The 21,991-nt window shown below is 36.3% G+C and overlaps 1 protein-coding gene across 2 annotated transcripts in view; it reads right to left on the reverse strand.

Annotated features, from left to right (window-relative positions):
- Nucleotides 1–21,991, reverse strand: part of LOC124187111 (protein O-GlcNAcase) — a 142,694-nt gene that overhangs the window by 11,373 nt on the left and 109,330 nt on the right. For both annotated transcript variants that reach the window (XM_046579374.1, XM_046579373.1), the window contains 3 exons: nucleotides 15,187–15,272; nucleotides 506–669; nucleotides 236–431 (listed from right to left, as the gene is read on the reverse strand). In XM_046579374.1, the coding sequence (XP_046435330.1) occupies nucleotides 236–431; nucleotides 506–669; nucleotides 15,187–15,272 (446 nt within the window). The remainder of the gene's footprint in view (nucleotides 1–235; nucleotides 432–505; nucleotides 670–15,186; nucleotides 15,273–21,991) is intronic.

Consider the following 21,991-nt stretch of genomic DNA (forward strand, 5'->3'; position numbering starts at 1 on the left):
TTACTGCATAGTCTCTGTGTTCTATGAGGTTTAAACATGCTACGGATTATGTCAACACGTATCTACCAAGTAACTAGTGGTTGATGGTATTTGAACAGAAAATGTTATTCAAATATAAAACTGGATGTAACAAAACAGTTTGAAAACCAATGTGCATCGAGAATTATTTGGGTAGTAAATTTAAATTTTTAAGAGATTCAATGACGAAGAAAATGGATATAAGTTACTGATTTACCTTCTCATGTTGCGGTAGATTTTTGACACTATCGTCTAACGGATATTTTGCTTGAAGTTCTGGAATCCAGGAAATTGCCATCTTCTGATTAAACGCTTTGAGGTTCAAAGCAGCGAGTGCATATCCCACAATGCCATCTTCATCCTCGACAACCATGCACAACTCAGGGCTCAGTAATAGATAGCTTCCTACCAATCTAGACTCATATAAAACAGTAGAATGACTGTCTCTGTGATAAAATTTAGTAGGAGCAGCTAAATAAATGCTTACCTATCAGCTACAACTGAAGTGCCTCCAGATATTTTGTTGCAAATTGTTCGAACTGCATCCTCGTCAATTGCTGAATAAGGTCTAATCGTATAAATTTTACTACACGGAACTTCTGGCGCCTTGTAAACAAACAAATCGTTTCCACTATCTACGGGAATTAATCTCTGTAATTTGAAAAGATAAGTACGATAACTTTTGTAATAAACAATCACCAGTTAACTAAACAAATCTTAAATGGCTAGTGAGGTAACTGCTTTTAGATACATATACCAGGTAATGTCTTGCAAAAGCTTCGTAGGGCGCTACAATATACAAGGTCAGAGAACTGCGCGTAAGCTCAATTATCAGAGCACTAAGAGTTGTGACTATTTGCAATTCTATGTAGTTTTATCGTAAAACAGCGACTGCTATGTTTAAGTCGGCTGCAGATCCGGGCAGACGATGACATAACTCACTGTACAGAACTGTTTATGAGGCCTTTGCACGAACTAAGTGACTACGTTCGGGACATCGATCCGTCTACTGATCAACTCTATGGGTTCTTAGCCTATACTATTTTCTATTCAGCTGATAATTTCTTGAATGAAGTCTACTTCTTTTAAAAGGGGTAACATAACTATAAAAATTTTTAACTTTGCCAATTTTTTAGGGATGGAAGAAAAAGTAATGAGACAATCATATTTAAGGAAGTTATTGGGCGTATATTTAAATATGATACAAATAATTATTATCAACAAATATTAAAAAACAGCGACACTGGAGCCATTGTCTTGAGACATGTTGAATTTTGCGACACCTAGTGCACTGGTGCAAACTTAAATCTGGAAAAATATATTACTTGATCTAGATGTTTATGGCTAGAAAAATCCGAAAGGGATATTAAAAATATTGATTTTCGTGTGATTGGCGAGTGTCTGAGTGAAAGACGTTATATTTTCGACAAAAACAAGGTCATCATTTAACAGTAAATAATGGTTAAATTAACTTATCCAAAATCTCCTACGCATTTCTCTAGTTATAAATATGTGGATTAAGTAACGTTTTTTTCCAGATTCAAATTGGCACCAGTTATACTGCGCGCCGCAGAATTCAACATGTCTCGCGATGATGGCTCCAGTATCACTATTTTTTAATATTTGTTGATAATAATTTTTTGTATGATGATTAAATATATGCCTCATAACTTCCTTAAATATTCATACATTGTTACGTTTTCTTCTATTAAAAAAACAATGTCACATTTTTACATTTTTACAGTGGTGTTACCCCTTAATCAACTCAATTTTCTTGCCCCTTTGACTCCTTACTATTGCCTAGCTGTTATGTTTTATCAATATAAATTATTAATTACTAGACATGTAAACCGAAAATCCCTCTTAAAATAGCCTTTTCAAGCGACACAGCGCGTTTGCACCAGCACATACTTGACTTTGCCATGAGCTGAAGGCGACAGGCGAGTTTTAACTTGACATTAAGGGGAAGTATCTGAGTGAATTTTCCAAATATTCGATTTTGTTTGTTGTTGTTGTTGTTGTTGTTGTTGTTGTTGTTGTTGTTGTTGTTGTTGTTGTATTTTATTATTCTTATTTTTATTATTATATATTTTTTATTATTATTTTATTATAAATTGTAGTTCAAAGAATGTCTTATACAAATTTCATGCAGAAATTCGCAATATTATAGAAGTTGTGGGTTATTCTGCAAAACGCGGCAGAACGTTGAGCGCGCGGTCGGTCGGGTTTGCAACTATCGCACTGGGCCTTTTGTTATACCGATCAGGTATACAAGGGTAGGATAACCCTCGGTGCCTGGAGTTGCTTCGAAGCGTCGGTCTATCATTCATCCTACAGAGGTGAACAATATTTTCTATTCTGTGCATCATTAGTGAAATCGATAAAATGAACCGTAAAGATCAGCGAAATAAAATCTCAAGAACGGATAGATCGACGTTTAAGATCCGTAAAGACAATCCTCCGGAAAAACGTCCGTTGAATCAGCATGAATGTGAAAAAGATGACAGTAAAATGTGTGCTTCTGCCGAAAAAATTCGAAATTCAATTGAATTAGAACCGAGTGTGAATCACGACATCGAATACGTTCTGTTGAATTTTGTGACTGTTTTTTGGTTTATCAGTGAACACGTGAAATGTAAAGACTGCGGACAGACAATTACCATTACGAAAACCTGGGATTGCTGATCAACAGTAAGGTAAAAAATATTTCTATCGTGCGAGTAATTTTTCTGACAAACTTCAAAACAGTATTGAAGTATACTTTTTGAAAAATGGGTCATTCCATGTCAAATCGACCAATAGTTGGAATCGACCCTCTTCGATTTGGCCGAATTTTGGTCAGGAGTTTTCTTTCATCCTATTACGAAGTTCTGCCAAAGGAAAAAAATTAAAAAAATTTTTTTCAAAAGATATGAAGAACTCAAAATTTCACAATTTGTCCTGTTTTTAAACTTATACTTCAAATATCTTGAAAACGATTGCAAATTAAGAAATGATCAATGGTTAATTTCAAAGGTGATACTTGGGGCTGTGAAAAAATAAATTCTCGAAAAAAAATTTTTAAAAATCTCAAATTTGTGAAATTTTGAATTTTTAAAAGTTCTCAAAATTGACGCTCGACAATAAATTCTTGACTCAAATTTTTTTGTATACTACCTTGAACCAATCTTAAGAGATCGTGAAATTTTTGAAACTGTGTTTTTTGATTTTCCCAAAATACGAATTTTTGAATTTTATTAAAAAAAAATTATTTCAGCATCATGGAGACTCAGGATTTCTTAACGGCACGGCTCGGCGAATCTGTGGTGTGTCCTAATAGTCACCCTCGCGCTTCCCAAGGTGACCCACTCCTCGACTCACCTTCCCTAAACCGTAACGTAGTACTTAGTTGTCCTAAATCTCTTTGTCATTTGTAATAGTTTAATTGATTACCCTGGTTGTCCTAAATCTCTTTGTCATTTGTCATAGTTCAATTGATTACCCTAGTCGTCCTAAATCTCTGTTTGTCATTTGCAATAGTGTACTTGATTTATTTCATTAAACAAAATATAAACCAGTGTGGACAATCCGAGTCCCATCCATTCGTCTTGTCCATACCACTGAGATCCTGTCACCCAGAATACTGTACTTTCATCACAGCAGGTGTGTTCACACTTTATATAAGCGAAGCCCAAAGTAATTTATTTCTATCCGCTCGCGAATAGATTACATATATATCCTTTTAGATCACGCTGAACGAGATCCTTTGGATTATCGTCCGTGCGTGACACTCCGAAACAATATACATATCGTATGAGTACTGAACATCACGTCGAAACTTATTCGAAAAATCGTCAAGCATTTTTCATGACATGACAGTGAAGGGTTATGGATTGAAAAAGTCAATCTTAAAGACATTGTCGTGAAGATTCACAGCAGTCTAAAACTGTTGCGAACATTTTTCTGAAACGATTGAGGTTGGCTTAACCTCTCCCTCTATCCGCGTAAGTAAGCCTTCATGTGCTCTTGCTACGGTTTAACCTTTTTCAAGCCTGTACTCACTATTTTTTTGTCCACAAACCCTCTTTCTGTAGATTTCTTGTACCTTGTGTGAACCATCTTTCTGACTTGCTTTTTGAACTCATTGCACTGCCCTCTACACTTTTCTGCTTTTAATATTGACTTCGGTGAGCTTACATAACCTCTTTCTATCATAGCATGCCTGTACCTTACCATTGCTCTGCTGTCTTGACCGCTGCACTTCACTGATGTCGTCATAACTTTGGTGCCGCTGCTACATAGCTACACTTATTTCAGCCAGTCGGATCGGGATCTATGTATCCGTGAGGGTGGTCCTTATTTTGAGGGGAAGGGGGGAGATTATCATTGAGACACCCCCCAGATCTATTCAAAATCATTAAAAGAAAATGCGTGTAATGTTTTAAGCCTCTACGACAACTGGAATACATGCGTCTAACAATAAACTCTACAAGTCTTAAATGTAAAATACACGTAGTATTTATGACCGGTTATTTCGTTTTGTAAGACTTTGGTGTAAATGAATGGACCGATCTGAAAATTGGCAGAGTTGTTGTTTACAATCTGAAAATTCCAAAATTTCATTATAATTTCGATATACATTTCTTTATATACATATGCTCAATAACATCGCTTTTATTAGGCTTATATGTATACAAGGGAACACTAATGTAAGATTTTTAAATTTTCAGGGTTTGTTCCTATCATTATAAGCAATAACTCGGCCAAGTTTCAAATCAATCCATAATTTTTGCCAAAGTCATACAAAACGAAATAACTATTTATACAAATTACATGTATTTTATTTTGAAATCTTTCGGAGCTTAGAGGCACGTGTTCCAGTTGGTGTCGAGGCTTCAAACTTTACACAGATTTTTTTTATTGATTTGAAACAGATCTGGAGGGTGTCCCAATCAAAATTTTTCCGAACCCCAACTATATGTGTCCTTCTTCGATACTTCTACAAACTTCTTTTCGCTAGCAGAGCTGCTGTTAAGGCCAGAGGTTTCAAATATACGTGGCATTACAATAGCGTCGTTCAGACAATGTTTGTGGTTGCTAAGCACACTTGTCAGATCCATTCCAACCAGTGTTCTTGAACCCTTTAAAGCAGTCACAACCTCCGCGCACCGCTCAAATCTGTGGAAAGACTATCATCTGCCTCTAGGTCTAGGCCGTTTCTCTTGATTGCGTGTGGAACTCTCCTCACTCGGCCCTATGATGGGTCTTGTCCTGGCTCTGGTGGCGCAACTCATGGTGGTTCACATCCTGTATCGCCTGTTGCGTTCTTGGCTCTAGAATTAGAATCATTTTCAATAACGTCACTTTGCTTACTCTTCTCTATCGCTCTCGATGTCTATTTCTCTAGAAGATTCGTATCTGAACCTGTACCACTTTGATACAAACTCCATCCGTAGTCATCTGGATTACATGCACTTTCATTTCGTCTTATTTAACTATTACTTCATCGCCGTAACCCAGTTTTTGCTTCATTTAGAGATCTTCGAAGCCTCTCTAGTCACGGTCAGTTACTCTCTGTTCCCAAGTTATCGTGTTGGTGAGATGAGTACACTTCACGTTAATGACTCTTCATGGAAAGATTCTTGCTGCCTCACCGTTTTTGTATGCCACCACCCATGATAGTCCGGTCAATTTAGCCATAAAAATAGTGATCGAAACACAAAAATTCCGACAGAGCTGAATTTTGGTAGAGACCTTGGGTTTACCATTATAAAGAAAAAGGAAAAAGTCCCCATCCATACCACGTGTGCTAAAAAAGTTATTCAAGGTCAAAGGTCAAAATTCTCGGTTTTATCGATTTTTTCTCGTTAACGGTTAATTTTATCAAAAAAATAGCTCAGACAAAAATTGTAGATCATAAAATTATCCACAAGAATGGTCTCTATACTTTTTTTCCTAAGAATTATCATTTCTGAGATATCGCGTTTCTGACAGACGAACGAGTTACATTCTTTATAATATACACGCATATGTCACGGATGTACATAGTACATGTATAGTATATGTAGTATATATATAGTATATATACTGATATACGTAGTATATATATAGTATATATTAAGGTGGTCCTCATTAGAATGTTGACGAATTTATTCCGGATCACCGCATCAAATCAACTATAAATAATTCAAAAACAATTCACAATTTTTTCAGATTTTTATATCAATTGTAACCCGTGCCTGTAAGATGAAGGATTTCCCAATTTAAAATACACATGTTTTGAATACGTTCTTAGTATATATTTTACTGCAAGAGTAATCATGTTCGAAAAAATCCATGAATGTGAGGTTCTGGTGAGCATGAGTGCTACTATCTGAGAAAAAATTCACATCATCATACCAGGTAATATAGACAATTGCATTTCTTATAAATAACAAGAAAAAGTCAAATTTCTAGGGTGTGCAATTCGTCGAGATTGGTTGGTATGATGAGGTGAATTTTTTTTCAGATAGTAGTACTAATACTCACTAAATCTTCGCTATTACAGATTGATTCGAAAATAGTCACTCTTACGATAAATTATATGCTGAGAATGTAAATGAAACAGGTATGTTTTAAATGGTGATATCCATCCATTTACACGTACGGGTTAGAATTGATATAAAAATCTGAAAGAATTAGGAAATTGTTTTTGAATTATTTATAGTTGATTTGGGGGGTGATCTGGAAAACATCATCAACACCCTAAGTAAGGATCATCCTAGTATATACCGGGACAATCTCTTGAAACTATACATACAATGCGCATGCGCGAGTTTTATCGGCTGCTCGGACAGGCTGGCCACTCCGAGTTTCAGCTGTCAAACTCTGTTTCTGGCGGCGATGTAGTTCATACGAATTTTTGAGGTTAGAATCTCCAACAGTCGAGGTAGTGACTCGGAAAGTTGATGCTAATGCTCTTTGAAAATTGGCTTTATTCGACTGAAATGAGAAATCTGTTTAAATCTTGGGTGCTTGGAAGAAACGCAGCAGGTAGGTGGGAACATTTTATTTGATCACTTTTATTATTTCGTACATTAGAAATAACAATGAAATTTTTTTCTATCAACAGGTGATACAGCCAAAATAATTACATCTCCAATATTTACTATTATCTGCCTATTCAATTTATCACACGTACAAAGATCATCGCCACTTTCAAGCAACTAAGCAACTTTCTCACTCTCTTGTGATTTCGGTGCTAATATTGAATTTCATCACTCTTGAAAATGAGACATTAAACCGAGCGTTCAAGAAATTTAAATATCTCACTACCTGTAACAGAATGGTGAATCTTTTTTTTTCTCGAAAATAGTTCAACAAAATTTACTAATAGTCGGTAGTCAATGTATTTTTTCCGATCAATAAATTATTGCTACTACTATTAAAAATTTTCTAATGATTATCAGAGTTCTTTCGCAAATTTTCAATCATGTTCGATTGAATAAATGAAGGGAACCTAATACTCAAATTGAAAATTCAAGTAATATTAGATTTATTGAAATGATTTCTGTATTTCATGTTAGTGCGGCTCGAAGCAAAGAAAATCTAATCGGAAGCGTAGAAACCAGGAACGTAGATCACATCCTATGACACAAGTTGAAAAACAACTTTCTCAAAATGCGCCTTAACGTCACAATCAGCTTCAAGGACAATCATGTTTTAGAGTAATGTCAGAAAATTATTACGAGGATATTGACTTATCGGATTCAAGATTGTGTCCCTTATTCCATCAGAATAAATTAATATCTAATTTTTAACGAAGTTTATGAAGATTTTTTTCCAAATAATGTAATCCGATACAATATCTTGTTCATAATCCTCCGAACATCACCTTGTAACAAGGATATTTGGAAAGAGTCCCTTTGTTGCAGAAACCATTATAAAATTCTTGGTTTTCAATTCGTGCTACTGAATAACTTCTGCGTTTCAGGTTCCATTTCCAATCTCAAAATCAAATTTTTTTTGCTCCAGACAATGCTAACATGAAATGCAGAAATAATTGCGGTAAATGGAGATTCACAAGCTTTCAGTCTTAGCGTAGGACCCTATAAAGAGTGTAAAATTGAATTTGGTTTTAAGTTATCGTGCAATTAGGTAGCCTGATGACACCGTCAACTAAAATTAAATTTAAAGACATTTGTAACTGAACTTATTTAACAATTCTAGATTTAGATTGATTCAGTTTACCTAGCAAAATTCGACCCCACAATCTAATTGAGGTCTTGAAAAATTATTCATCTGAATTTAATGCCAAAGAGAGTAAAAGTAAGCTTCAAAATAAGATACCAAATTAAATGGCATAAAGTTTGAAAAACAATGCTGGTCAATAATAATGCTTGAATTACAATGGTGCACAGAATGATTCCTCGGTAGAACGAATTGGCAGCAACGGTTAAGTAACAAACTTATCGCTATTGGCTCGATCAAAGTAAAATGATGGAATATTTAGCCATTATCATCTGTAGGATATCCCGCTCTTCAATTTTGCCTCAACTGATGTTAAGAAGGTGGCGATGGCCTGATGAAATTCACTCTGGCACCTGATGTCTGACGGAACAACCAGGTTCGATGGTTCTAATGATTGCACCGCTCGAGAAACCAGGATCCTTGCCACCTAAACGTTTTGACCATCAGGTAAGGCATAATTTTCCTCGTGTTAATTAAAGTTTAAACTTTGAGCCTGCTGCAAAAAAAAACTAATTTTATCATTGAATCCATGTTAAAATATTGTAATAGTCAAAGATCACGTAATTAGAAATTTACCTACATGCTTCCATGCCTGATAAATTTAGTCCCGCTTTGACAATGAATTACTTCGTACCTGAAAATATTAGAAGCTATTATTATCAGACAGGATCTTTTGGTATTTTTTGATACAACTAATTTCCAATAAAATGCACAAAACATAAATCGTTAATGAGACGCATTTTTAATTTTATGTAAATAAAGAATCTGTTCACAATAAACTTTGTTTTTACTTACCTACCTCTGTTTATCCAGACTCCCACTTGTTAATGACATTTCACATTGAATTTCAGATTTCTTCTTTCAATAAATAACACCCAATTTCTGTATCATTTGATATTTGCTTTTCCGTTAAATTCTTTATTGCGTCGGTTGAATATCTTCCGATATCGACCGCGGTATTGCTGAACGATACTGTTCTTCTTAAACAATTCACGTTACGTAAAAATAAACAGCAGCATAACCTCAATCCACGGCTTTACGCGCGAGAGATTTACAGCTTTAGTTTAATTTTGTGTACGTTGGCGCTCTGCTCAGCAGACGAAAACATCGCCGCAGGGCGATTTTACCGACCAATGAGATTGAATTATTTGGCGCATGCGCATTGTATGTATAGTTTCAAGAGATTGTTCCGGTATATGCCGATATACGTAGGATATATAAAGTCGGACATTTAATATACGTAAAAATGCTTATTTGTGCCTCTTAGGGCCGTTTTTTCCAGCTCTGGGTAAAATTTACCTAACGGTTAACCAATGTAATTTGATAGGGTTACCCGTCAGGTGAATTTTACCCAGAGGTGGAGAAGCCGGCCTTTATATGTATGAACCATACTATTCGGAGAATATACACTCAAAAGATACTCAGTCCCTTATTCCGTCTACCAGTATAATAACGTTCGACTTTTAGAATCACGATATCTCAGAAATGATGATTCTTAAGAAAAAAAATGTACAGACCATTTTTGTGGATAATTTTATGATCTACAGTTTCAGTCTGAGCTATTTTTTTAATAAAATCAACCGTTAACGAGAAAAATCAAAAAAACCGAAAATTTTGACCTTTGACCTTGAATAACTTTTTCAGCACACATGGTATGGATGGGGACTTTTTTCTTTTTCTTTATAATGGTAAACCCAAGGTCTCTACCAAAATTCAGCTCTGTCGGAATTTTTGTAACTTGAAATGTCTAAATTGACCGGACTATGAGTATTTTATTGTTGAACTCAAATCGCAGAGCATTCGCCCTGCCTTGTCTCGTTAGTTTACCATCCTCCCAAGGCATCCAACCTGACCACCGTCGAAACTGGCATGACTGGTTTTCTGGCATCTATCCGGTGTCACTGATAATTGATGATTTCAATACGAACCAGCATGGTAACAACTATGATGCTGACAATTGGCGGGTCTTCTGCTATACTCGGATCTCTTCTGCCATTCAGCTCAATATACCATACACACATCTCTGATAACTTGCTCGACCTTCGTTTATTTGGCGACCAAGAATTCATAAACGGTCAATCGCAATCGCCTTTCATTGCAGGACATGATTTGATTCACGCTCGTGTAGCCATGCATACGCCAATAAAATTTAGAATCATCTCCGCTCCCACTTGCTTTTTTGCCTAAAGTGTTCGTCTTGTATTTCGACAGCTCTAGTTGAAGCTCTTTCGAACCTGATACTCCTGTGAATGATATGCTGTAGTGCCTACATAATAATCTTAGTTCTGCTATCGACGCTCATTTGCCCATGTTCGCACTTTCACCCCTGCTCGTACTGCCCCGCCATAGATTTTTCTCAAGCTGATAATTTATTTGCATATTAGAGATGTCCTTTATTGTCATTAGAAAGGGTCGCGCTCTTTTACTGATTACCCCCGTTTTCGTATCAGCAGGGACTCTTTTCATAAGTAAATTTCTGCACTCGCTCTGCGTTTCGTGCTATCCGACTCCCTAATGCGCCTGATGCCTGCGCTATTTGGTACCATCTGCGTTTTTTTGGGCTTGCACCCTCCCAGCGTGGCGATTGCTATTTTCTCCGTTCAGGAATTGCATTGTTAATTTCCATCTGTTTCGCCTGGTCTCTCCATGGCCCAAGCGGTTATATTTCTCCTCAGCAGACGACAAATGCCAGCTTCCCACTTTATTTTACGAGCGCAGACGTTGATGGGCTCTCCCTAGAAAATATCAATGGCCTATTTGCAATTTTTCTTATTCTACTCCTGATATCCAATAAATCGCTTAGCACAGCCGTCATTATCGAGCTTAGAAAGAAGGCTCAAAAATAGATAAGGAGTGCTGGTTCTGGACATAGATCCCTACATTACAGATACAGCTCGGAAACAAGCCTTCATAGCTCGAATACAAGCTTTTTTCCACAACGTTCGAGGGTCACGATTTCATCAATTGAAAAAGACTCCTTCCCCCAAACTGCGCTCTACATTAGCATAGTTTTTTCATCCTCATCGGACATTTGCACTCTATCTTTACCACGTCGAATAAAACTCTGCACAATTACGCTCTACCTTTACTGTAATATCAATAGTTATCGAACAAGACCGAGGAATTGCATGACCGAGCGTAGACGGAAAATCTGTTCGAACTCTCGTACACGAGAAGTTCAGCACTCTGAGTCAGTGTCTAGGAAGTTCTTCTACTGTGAGTCCGAAGATTCTTTCATCCCTCCGATAAGCAGCGTGGAGAGGTGAGACGTTGAGAGGTTTGCGAATACGAGTTCTCAGTGTATAAGCTCACAAACAGTTCTCGAAGTCGTCTGACAAGTTTCGAATTGACATTGGGAAGTCTGCGTCGATCGGCAAACGTTGAATTCTGAAAGGTACTAGAGCTACATCAGCTTCGATGATGAACGAATTCTCGGAATTAAACTGCAGAACAGTTCTCGAAATCATCAGGCAAGTTTCGACATGACGTTGGGAACCCTGCGGGCCTCCAAATAGCCGAATTGGGCTGTGATTACTACCAAGTTAGCAGAACTCATCTGAGGTGCTTGGCTCATGTGAAAGGCAAGTATGTGTTGGCGCAGGCTCACTTCGTTGATTGAAAAACCCTGTTCCAAGAGACTCTTGTTATAATTGAACCATTTATTTCCGATGATGGTAACTCTTCTCAATTTTACTGGCTTTCCGCATTAATATCAGTAACGTATGTAAATGTGAACCAAAATGTGAACGACTCAAAAGTCGTGGAATCAGAATCACTGCTAGTGTTAAATAGCTTCGATAACTGCTTCTCGAAAACGACCACCCATGTATTCCGTAATAATCTGGACATATTTGAAGTTTGTTACTCCAAAAATCTTTACACACCAAGTACCAAATAATTCATCAACTAATCGGTCTTGGATCGTTATATCGGGTCTGTCATTTTAGTTTTTTAAACTTTGTATTGAAAATTATAAGCAGGGACCTCGAAAACCCAAATTTATTAGTCTTCAGTTTTCGTTGGATATTTTGTAGCCACTATTTTGAATTTTTTAGATTTATTCTCAAAAATGATGAAAATCTAATTTCAATTGACCGTCTTTTTCACGAAATTCAATAAAGCGCTGTTCATTTTTACGCATCTGATAAATTTTCAACTACTTGGTTGTTTCTGATTTAATTGGGTTTATTCTGAAATTAAAATTGAAAAACCAGTCTCATGACTCTATTAGAGCATTTCATAAAAAAATACAGAGAAATAGAAAGTGTAACGATAACGATATAAGATAAAATAGAACGAGAAGGTAAAGAAATAGAATGGAGACAAGCATCGAAGAAAAGAAGAACCAAGAAAGAGAAAAAAGATACAGAGCAATAGAGGATAAGCAGCTCATCAGAAGAAGAGATTGAAAAGTTCAAAGAAAATAGAGAAAGCGGATATTTGAAGATTCAGGTGTTTGAGTAAAACAGAAAAGTTATGCTACAGGGATGAAATAAAAATACATCAAATATGAGTTACTGATGGTATCAAAAGTTGAATGAAGTTGTTAAATGATATATAATACCTTTAACAAGGGATGCAATAAGGAATATACACAAGGTGCCCCTAAATTCGATTCCACGGGCCAGCCAACATGATACCTTGCTAAAATCCAATTGATAATTTTTTTACCAGCAGCTCGTCAGACGCATAATTATAGAATTATAAGAGAAAGCGCTAAGCGATAATCCGTGTGCAGCATTGTCTTCGAAGGTGCCGCCACAGAAGTTAAATTACTAAATCAAATTAACTATATGAATATCGTCAGCAATGTGGTACAACTACGTGTAAGCAAAAGAAAATATTAGCAGCTGTCATATATATAGAGTTATTACAATAGAATAGTATTTTTTAATAACACCTACATGGGAAGTTCGACTTTGCGCACTGAAAAGTACGCACGAAGCGCCCGAATCGACTACACCTCAAAAACCGTTAGATAATGTTAAAAACTGTCAGGCAATGTTCATTACGTAACAGATTTTGATATTACTCAACTGTTTACGACATTACCGAACAGTTTGGGAATTGTTGAGGAATCAACCGCCTCGCACACCCTCTTCGGCGCGCCGGGTCGAACTTCCCGTTACAGGTGGAACAAAAAATAGAATACTGTACGCGTGCGCCTATATTACCCTCGCGCTGGTTTTCTGTCACTCTCAGTTCGCTCGACCGACAAACTACACTCGTGCTAGAATCACATGCTTTGCGCATTTGTACTGTAACATACTATTTTGTAACAAGTGTGCATAATTATTTGAATACCCTGCGAGGTCTACATTATTTAGTTGATGATCATTTTATAGACAATATAACTAAAACTTTTTTCAGAGCGGTTCTGCTAATTTCGGGATTTTGAGATTGATCTTTGTCTGTATTATGCTTCATGAAACGGAGATGTTTGTAGTTCTACGGTATGAGCGATTTTCAAATAGTGTTAGTACAATAATTTCTAGAAAAATATGTAGAAAAAAAACTTTGAACGCAATTATGCGAAGTGCATCCCCAAAGTAACAAGAATGATTTCCAAATTGATATTCCTTTCATTCAAAAAACATGCACTCATGTAGGATTTGATCACCTTCGAAGTTAGTCTCCTGGAACTGAACATAATGATTTCAGCGATGCTGCCATTCTTCGCAGGAGGCTGATCAGAACCTAAATGATGTATGATGCTGTAATTTCATATGGGTTTTGGCCTTGGGGGGACAAGTTCAACACAACCTCAATTTCACACTGTGTGAGGTTTTTTGTTCCCCGGAAGCAAATCTCACTTGATTTTAGTACTGTTGAAAGATCCAGTCAACCGCGAACACGCGACAGCCTCTCACATGAACACTTCTAACACTGTTACAGAGAATGCGTCGCTAAAATCGTTGTATTCGGTCCCAGGAGACGAAAAATTCAAACGAGGTCGGGTGTACATGTATGTTTTACGAATGACAGAATTTTTCTCAGGATCATTTTACTTTCGGGACGGCCCTTGAATATCCCGGAACTACATTTTCGTGTAATACCGCCACGATATTTGAAGAACCACTCACGATGTCAACCTCAACTTCAATGAAGAGGATTTCAGAAAATATCGTACACATGATCTGTATTCCAAATTAGATCAAGAAAAATTTGTAGTCTATTTAAATTTCCAGAGTAAAAAATAAAATGAAATTTGATTTTCTTCACATTCTGATATCATTCATGTTTGTACTCATTTTTTAAAAGCAATCAATACAGAAATACCAAATAAATACAAAATTATTGAGCAAAAAATATATTCGGACTTCTTTTCCAGAAACTGTAGCAAGACTTTATTGTTCACTATAATCCGATCGGCTTTTATTGATTCTAAAATGATTTTGTATTACTTTGCTTTTTGATATTATTATGAAATGCCTGACGAGAATGATAGCAAGGGTAGTAGAGGTTAGATTATATACAATTGTACTTGATTAAGGTAGGAAATTACGATTTTGATTTCTTTAATATTAAACTTCCGCATGTGGATCAAATCAGGATTTCAGTGTGAATTTCACATCTATTTATATACCTTGCTGATTAGATTATGACTATCCAATTTAGAGTTCCATTTAAGAGATGGTCAGAATCCAATAACCTAAGTAATACAAAATGACAGTGTGATAAATAAGATTCAAATTGTTACATACAGCACTTGAGTAATTGAATAATGAGAAGTTGAATACACTGTTGAATTTGGAGACTTGTACATATTTTCGTAATATCTTTTCAAATACTTTAACCATTTGTATTCTTTATCGACTGACTGACAAGCCCTCGAATATGAAGACAAAGTTTGAGAAAATTGTTTTCTTCCTGTGTGACTATATATTTTTCGAAATACTTTATGCTCAAAGATAGGCTTCCGATCTGCATATATTGAGCGAAAAAAGAAGAGATACGAACCTGTAAATCTGCAGTAAGTCCACCTCGGAATACCCAGGGTTCTTGATCTCCGCTCATAAATGTTTCTTTCCATCCATTGGAGAACCCTGATACATTAAAGAGTTATTGAATTAAAAACCGAAAGGGGGTTTCGCCAAGATTTTTAAATTGACATCTACGTTTATATTTAAACTAATTGTATTTACGCAATTCTGATATTCAAATTGAATACTACAAAATATAGCTATGTCGGAATCCATGAATTCTCTTAGTCCAAAATTACACTAGAGAAAAGAATTCTTGCGCTCAAATATGAAAACTTATTCATTTGTATTGCGATTAATATAGTTTGTTAGTGTCATCGAAAGTTGATGAAATAACAGTTTAGGTAAGCTTGTTAGTTCAATGATTATCGAAAGAGAAGTTTCATCACAGTACAGACTAACAAGTTGAACTGAAATAGAAAAAAAACAAAGAAATATGATAAGGTTGATTTATTCAACAAAAGCCGTTCATGAAACTTACCTATCGATATATTCAAAATTGAAATATGATTTTATTGTCATTAAACTATTACAGAACTGATCACGGTTAAATAAAAAATCATGCAGTGTAAAAAGCCATTGCACTAGTGGACTATATACACTACAGTATTACTTCGTTACAAGAGTCTTCGTTATCAGAAAATTTCCCCTTTGTTCCGCTCGAGCGATTTTATAGCTCTCCCCACTCCACCTGTGTATCCGAGGTTTCCCAACTTTGGCATGGACCCATCGTTATAAGCGAACTAACGATTGCATTAAATCATACGTATTTAGACACTGAATTGACATACATAACCGTCATGTTCTTGAAACAAGGAGTGGTTCTGATCATCGACACACTCACACATGTGTGATTTCCAAGGACTCCAGGCAGCAATGGGGGAATATTGCGGCGATGAATTTCTTGAAATCTTATTCCCCTAACCACCCTGGTAATCTCTTATAATGAAGTATTACTGTATTAAGCACCTTGCGCAGGACGGATGCTATACCTACCAATAGGATATTTGTGTAAATGCATCCATATCAGCTATGAATTGTGAAAATAGTATAACTTATGTGTCATGTTTCCAATTGAATCAAGACTTTCGAAGTTATCGAACAATAATACTTGAAGTAGTTGTGTCTTATGAAAATATCTGTCGCGATTTAGATTTCTGAACAGTAGAAAATAGTCAAGTTCGTCGGGTTGTTATTCTTTTATATTTACCATAAAAGCATGTTGAATTATGTGTACACAAGGCGCGAGGTTGACATTTTCGTAGTACCTAAGCGTCAGAGTTTTCGATTATGTTTAGATCAATTGATATAACAAATCATCAGAATATAAATCACTTTGAAAAAGTTAAAAATTCTCCAAATGATTCGCCAGCTTGCAATCTGCAAAATGAACTTGATTTCTGACATTTAAAATCAAGTAGTCGAACTTTTTCGCTGATACGGACTTCTCGATTTTTGCAGTTGTGATCTAGAAAAAGACTCATTCAAACAAACTGAATAGTGTTACGTGCTCAGTCTCTCTTCGTACTAACAACTTATTCTCCTTCTCTCTTATGTGGAAGCCTCTTCATTTGATCAGACTAAACAATCTCTGCAATGTCCTGTGTACACCTGACTATCTCCTCTCATTTTCGGACACTGATCTTGCACTCTGGTTTCTGCTCTCATTCACACTTAGATCTGCTCAACCGAAACCACTTCCCATCTACTTTTTGAACTGTACACTTTGTTTTTACCTCTCGACCTAAGCAATTTTATTTGCAACTCTCGCATCACTCGACACCACGCATACGTTTATCATCATAAGGACTATTTTACCTCCAAAAGCCATGTTCACCATCAGTACCTGAATCACAAATCCTGATTCAAGTTGTTTGTAAACGCAAAAGTAAAGATGAACTTAGTCATGCTCTATTCCTTGCCACTTGGAAATATATGATCTTCAAGTCGTTACGATGGAAAAATTATAACTTATAATTCATCTTCAATTGAAGACATACATCTATCTATTTGGAATTGGTGTAGTCGATTTCCAGTGGGTCTATAAAAAGCATCCAAGTATGAATATATTTCGAAGACGAAGAGAAAGTGATGCAAACTGAAAAACTGTGACATTCTATATTCGATATGCAAAAGAAACTTGTATTCGCAGCATGACTTCTTATCGAAGTGCAGAGCTGAAACTTTGTAGAGATATTTCATTATGGTTTCAGAACTAGTTCAGGGATGCAAACGGTAAAAATTCTCAAATAATACTTCAAATCAACATATAGCACAAAACATGTTATGTCAAAATACTACTGGAAAATAGGCTGATACACATATCGTCTCGAGAAAATACTATATTGTATTACAACAAGAAAAGACGTTATATTGAATAGTGTCTAAAAAAAGAGTTATCAAAATACAATAGGTAAAGACGCTTTCTCAAAAACGTATTTATTTTCTCTGAAAATAGATTGGCAACACTACGGTGCACTCAATAATAATTTTCAAACTTGCATTTAAGCAGATTTACTAACTTTGGACCAAATTTTTGGGATAAAAATAACCATCTGGCTGCAATTAGGATTTTTTATAGTGTGCACTAAATTACAGTACAATTGTTAACTGCATGATGAAAAGAAAGAACGAGGAAGAAATAACAAGTTAATTTTATTATTTTATTTAATGATTAATGTTATCCACTTGACCTTTGGATACTAGAGATAAGTTTTTCGAATCCCATTTTGATGAAAAAGTTATGGCTCCAATATGTCGAAGTAATAAAACATGCGTATTAAATATTTGCATTTTTTAAATTTATTATTATACTTCTTGGTGTTTATTTAGTGTTTTCATTATTTTAAATTATTAATACCTTCTTGTGAGTTTATTGTCATTGGTTATTTTGATTACTATGAAATAGAAAGATAGCTCTACGTAAGTATATGTTCGGGATGAACGTGAAAGCTAGTGAGCAGATTTTTAAGATTTCAACTGATAAACACACAGCCAAACTCTAGATAGCTCTAGACACAGGCTCCAGAGTGCAATGTAGGGTAAATTCGAGATCCATGGGATCTAGGTAAATTATAGGTGTTACTATAATGATCTCATAAGCCATAAGTAACAATTCACTAATTTCTATTAAAATGAACAAGGTGTAGTTATTACAAAGGATAAATAATGCTTCGGGTTTAAATATCGAATCAGTAGAGTAACCCAGAATTGACACAAACAGTTAACAATCCTGTCTCGATGCAGCTTGCGAGCTGCAACGACTGAAGGGGAGGTTCTAGTCAAAATGTATTTTGTTGTTGTTGGAAAGCACTATGTCTACCTATCACTGTGTCGCACTGTGTCGATTGACTTCGTTGATGGAAAGCCCCCAATATCTTCCTTGTGATTCCGAGAGTAACGTAAGCTATGTTTCATCACTCTATCGCCTCAGAGGACTGAAGAAAGAACAGAACTGACAATATTTCAGCCATCCTCGATAATTGTAAGTGAATCAGCTGTGAATTGCTCGACTCACAATGAGACTAGAGAGGCTGATCATTATGGACTTCATTTAGCCTGCACGAGGTAGTTGCTACTGATCAACGATTCGATGTATATTTTCACCGTTCCCTGTCATAGGCTCTACCTATTTTGATATCACAATCTCAAAATGACACAAATTTTTCAGTGCCCAGAGTTCAATCTCGCCGACAGATGGTCAGAACACTCATGTGTGTCGCAGCATTTGATTGGCCAGAGCAGTGTAAGTGTTCAGTTGGTCTGTAAGTGAAACTGAACATTGGACGTTAGAAAATTTGTGTTGCCAGCTTCAGCACCTAACTGTCAAGCGAAGGGCCCTGGGTTCGATCTCCTGTACGTCGTTCTTTTTTATATGTAATATACAGATAAATAGCATTAATACAGTTATAATGCCAAAAATTGATATCAACGGTTTATAAAAAAAAGCATCCAGAGACAGGAAATCGATCCCACAACTCACCACGCACCACTTTAGTGCCATACTATTGCATCCACGCTTAGCTTCGTATGCGAAGTTGCGGTTGAGCTATTGCTGGAACTGACCCAAATGTCATAAAATTTAAAATCATAAATACGCAGCAGCCAGAACTAATGAGATCGAAGAGAGAACCATGATGGTTCAGAGATCATAAAGTATCATCATCACGTGGAAGCTGAACGAAATCCGCTTCGATTAACCTCCCTACTTTCAGCTCTCCTTGTGACGGGATATTTTACGTGGAATTCGTCTGCAATGCATGGGTTCCACTTTTTCTGTCATTTTGAGGTCTAGAATTTTCTCAACTAGGACAAAGGTTGGACGTGATTCAACGTTGATACGTCGAGTGCCTTCGCTCATACATGTGTTTACGTTTCTGCTGATGATTTATAACCAACGCAGATAAAGTATTCAAAATTTTAAGTAAGCTGTGCTGAATTTAGGTATCTGCTCTAAAGTTGCAAAACCATGTCGTTGATTTTCAACTTTCTGCAATTGATTATAATCTTGAATACCATTTCTTATTACGCATTTTATAAGAAAAATTTTATGCATCAGCTGTTCGAAATGGTTTAAAATAACGGTAATTACCATAACACGATCCTCTTAAACCAACAGTTGTCACCACTTTTTAACAATAATGAGACTCGTTGGGGAGGAGAATAGTAGCGGGGGAAGCAGGGTCCATAATACTTTCATCTCCTTCACCCCACTTCCTGCCACCTTTTCGGCGGAAAGGGGGGGGAGGGGGGGGAGCAAAGAGTGGCTCTCTTTCCCACGTCATTCCTCTACCCTCAAACAGGTCTTATTATATGTGACAAGATTTCAGATGAGACTTTTCTAACAACTTTTCTTCGGGCAACTACAGCTTTGAATATCAGAGAAAATATCAATTTTGGGGGATTATACAGGTACATACGATTCATCTTTGCAGATCTGAAGATTGACAATTGCCGCCAACACGCCAATCTCACGCCTTGTATAGTAGTGATGTCATACTACTTGGTAACGAAAGATATTAAATTTCTTCGTCGAAGTGGAAACTACGGTAATGTATATCATTTTCACAACAATCTGATATGTTTACATGTCTCTAATTTTTAACGGTTATTACGCGTATTGTTCGTGCTTTTCGATGTTCTACTTTTAAGGAAGTTTTTTGATACGGATGGACGTGAAACGATATTTCTGGTCTGTTTCATCGGATTCAACTGACCTGTATCAAATAATTGACATGAAAATAACGCAACTTTTAGGAATTATGATTTACACATAGCTATAAACATAATCCAAAATCCAAACTAAATTCAAGTCGTGTCGAATTGAGAATCTCCACAGATAGCATTGTATTCCAGTGCAAGAAATTGTCGTCATACGTTATAGGTTTGTTAAGGGAGCTTTCCAGTGTGAAATTTTCAAAAAATCGATTTTTTTTTTTTTTTGCTTTATCGAATAGTATACACTCTTCCGAATATTCCCTGAAATTTTCATGCCGAAATCCAGATTATTTCGGTTACTGTACAGCATTTTTTGGAAGAAGGCAACGGAGCGCTACAGCTGCCGCGTCGGCCGTCTGCCCGTGCGACTGTTATTTCTATTGTCTCGTTCCTACCTGCACGTACTTGAACTTGGCTCGCCAATTGTCGAAAATGTGAATTCGGACTATTGGATAATTTGCCGTTAATTAGCCGTAAATTAGTCGCGCGACTTATTTTTTTGTCGCACTCAATTTTCAAAAAAAAAGTGGATGGCGTGCTAAATTCTTGAAAATCAATCAATCACTGTGTGTGGCAACTAGCCCCAAAGCACGTATTCTGCGGCAAGCAGATAGTAGAAATCGCTACGCAGTGTGCTGTGTGCACCTTCAATGAAGGTTACGACCCAATTTTAAAAATTTTGAAGACGATGGGATGCACGATAGGGCCGAGCGCTGCAGATTTCGCCGCTAAGTACAAGAATGCGCGCATCATCCGAGCAAACCGCCAGGCGTCCCTGGATAGCAAAGAGGCGAGGACAGCTCGTCGGACTGAACAATCCATTGACCACGATCTTTTCGAAGAAGCAGAAGGGATATTGTACGGACCTGGCATCGCTGATTGACCGTAAGTAAACGATTTACCTAAAATTTCCTCACTTGAAACTTTGAACGCGTTTTTCTCGAAACAGCATTTTTCAAAACGGTGTCCAACTTGGAGGGCAGAGTTTTAAAGCTATCGAGTTGAATTTTTTACACAATATTCTTAACGTCATTGTTTATCGTGCTATGGAAGCTTTTTTTTTTTTTTTGACATCTTCCTATTTTTTGGTAAAAAAAACTGCCAAAAAAAATGCTAAAATAGATACTTTTTGTTCAAACCGGCGCCATTTTTGCAAAAAAAAAAAAAAAGAAAAAAGCCTCCATAGCACGAAAGCCAATTATATACCGATCAATAATCTTTTTGTGTTTTTTGTTTCAGATCAAAATTGTGACCCCCAACGTGGACACCACATCCAAGTGCATTTTCTGCAACAATTGTTTCATCATTTTTATAGATATTAATTAATAAATAAATCGATCTTTAAAAAATTGTTTAGTATTCTTCAATACCCAATTAATGTATAAAAAAAAAACCAGACCGATTAGATTATTTTTTCTTTAAAAAAAAAAATCGCGAAAAACAGCGATTTTTCGGGCTGTCACACTGGAAAGCTCCCTTAAGCATCTTGAGCGGAATATTTGAATAATTACGAAGAACCAAAACTACGTAATCACATGAAACGGTAAAGTGCAATGAGTTTCTAG

The sequence above is a fragment of the Neodiprion fabricii genome, chromosome 7, assembly GCF_021155785.1.
Source record: "Neodiprion fabricii isolate iyNeoFabr1 chromosome 7, iyNeoFabr1.1, whole genome shotgun sequence".
In the NCBI taxonomy this organism is placed as follows: Eukaryota; Metazoa; Arthropoda; class Insecta; order Hymenoptera; family Diprionidae; genus Neodiprion; species Neodiprion fabricii.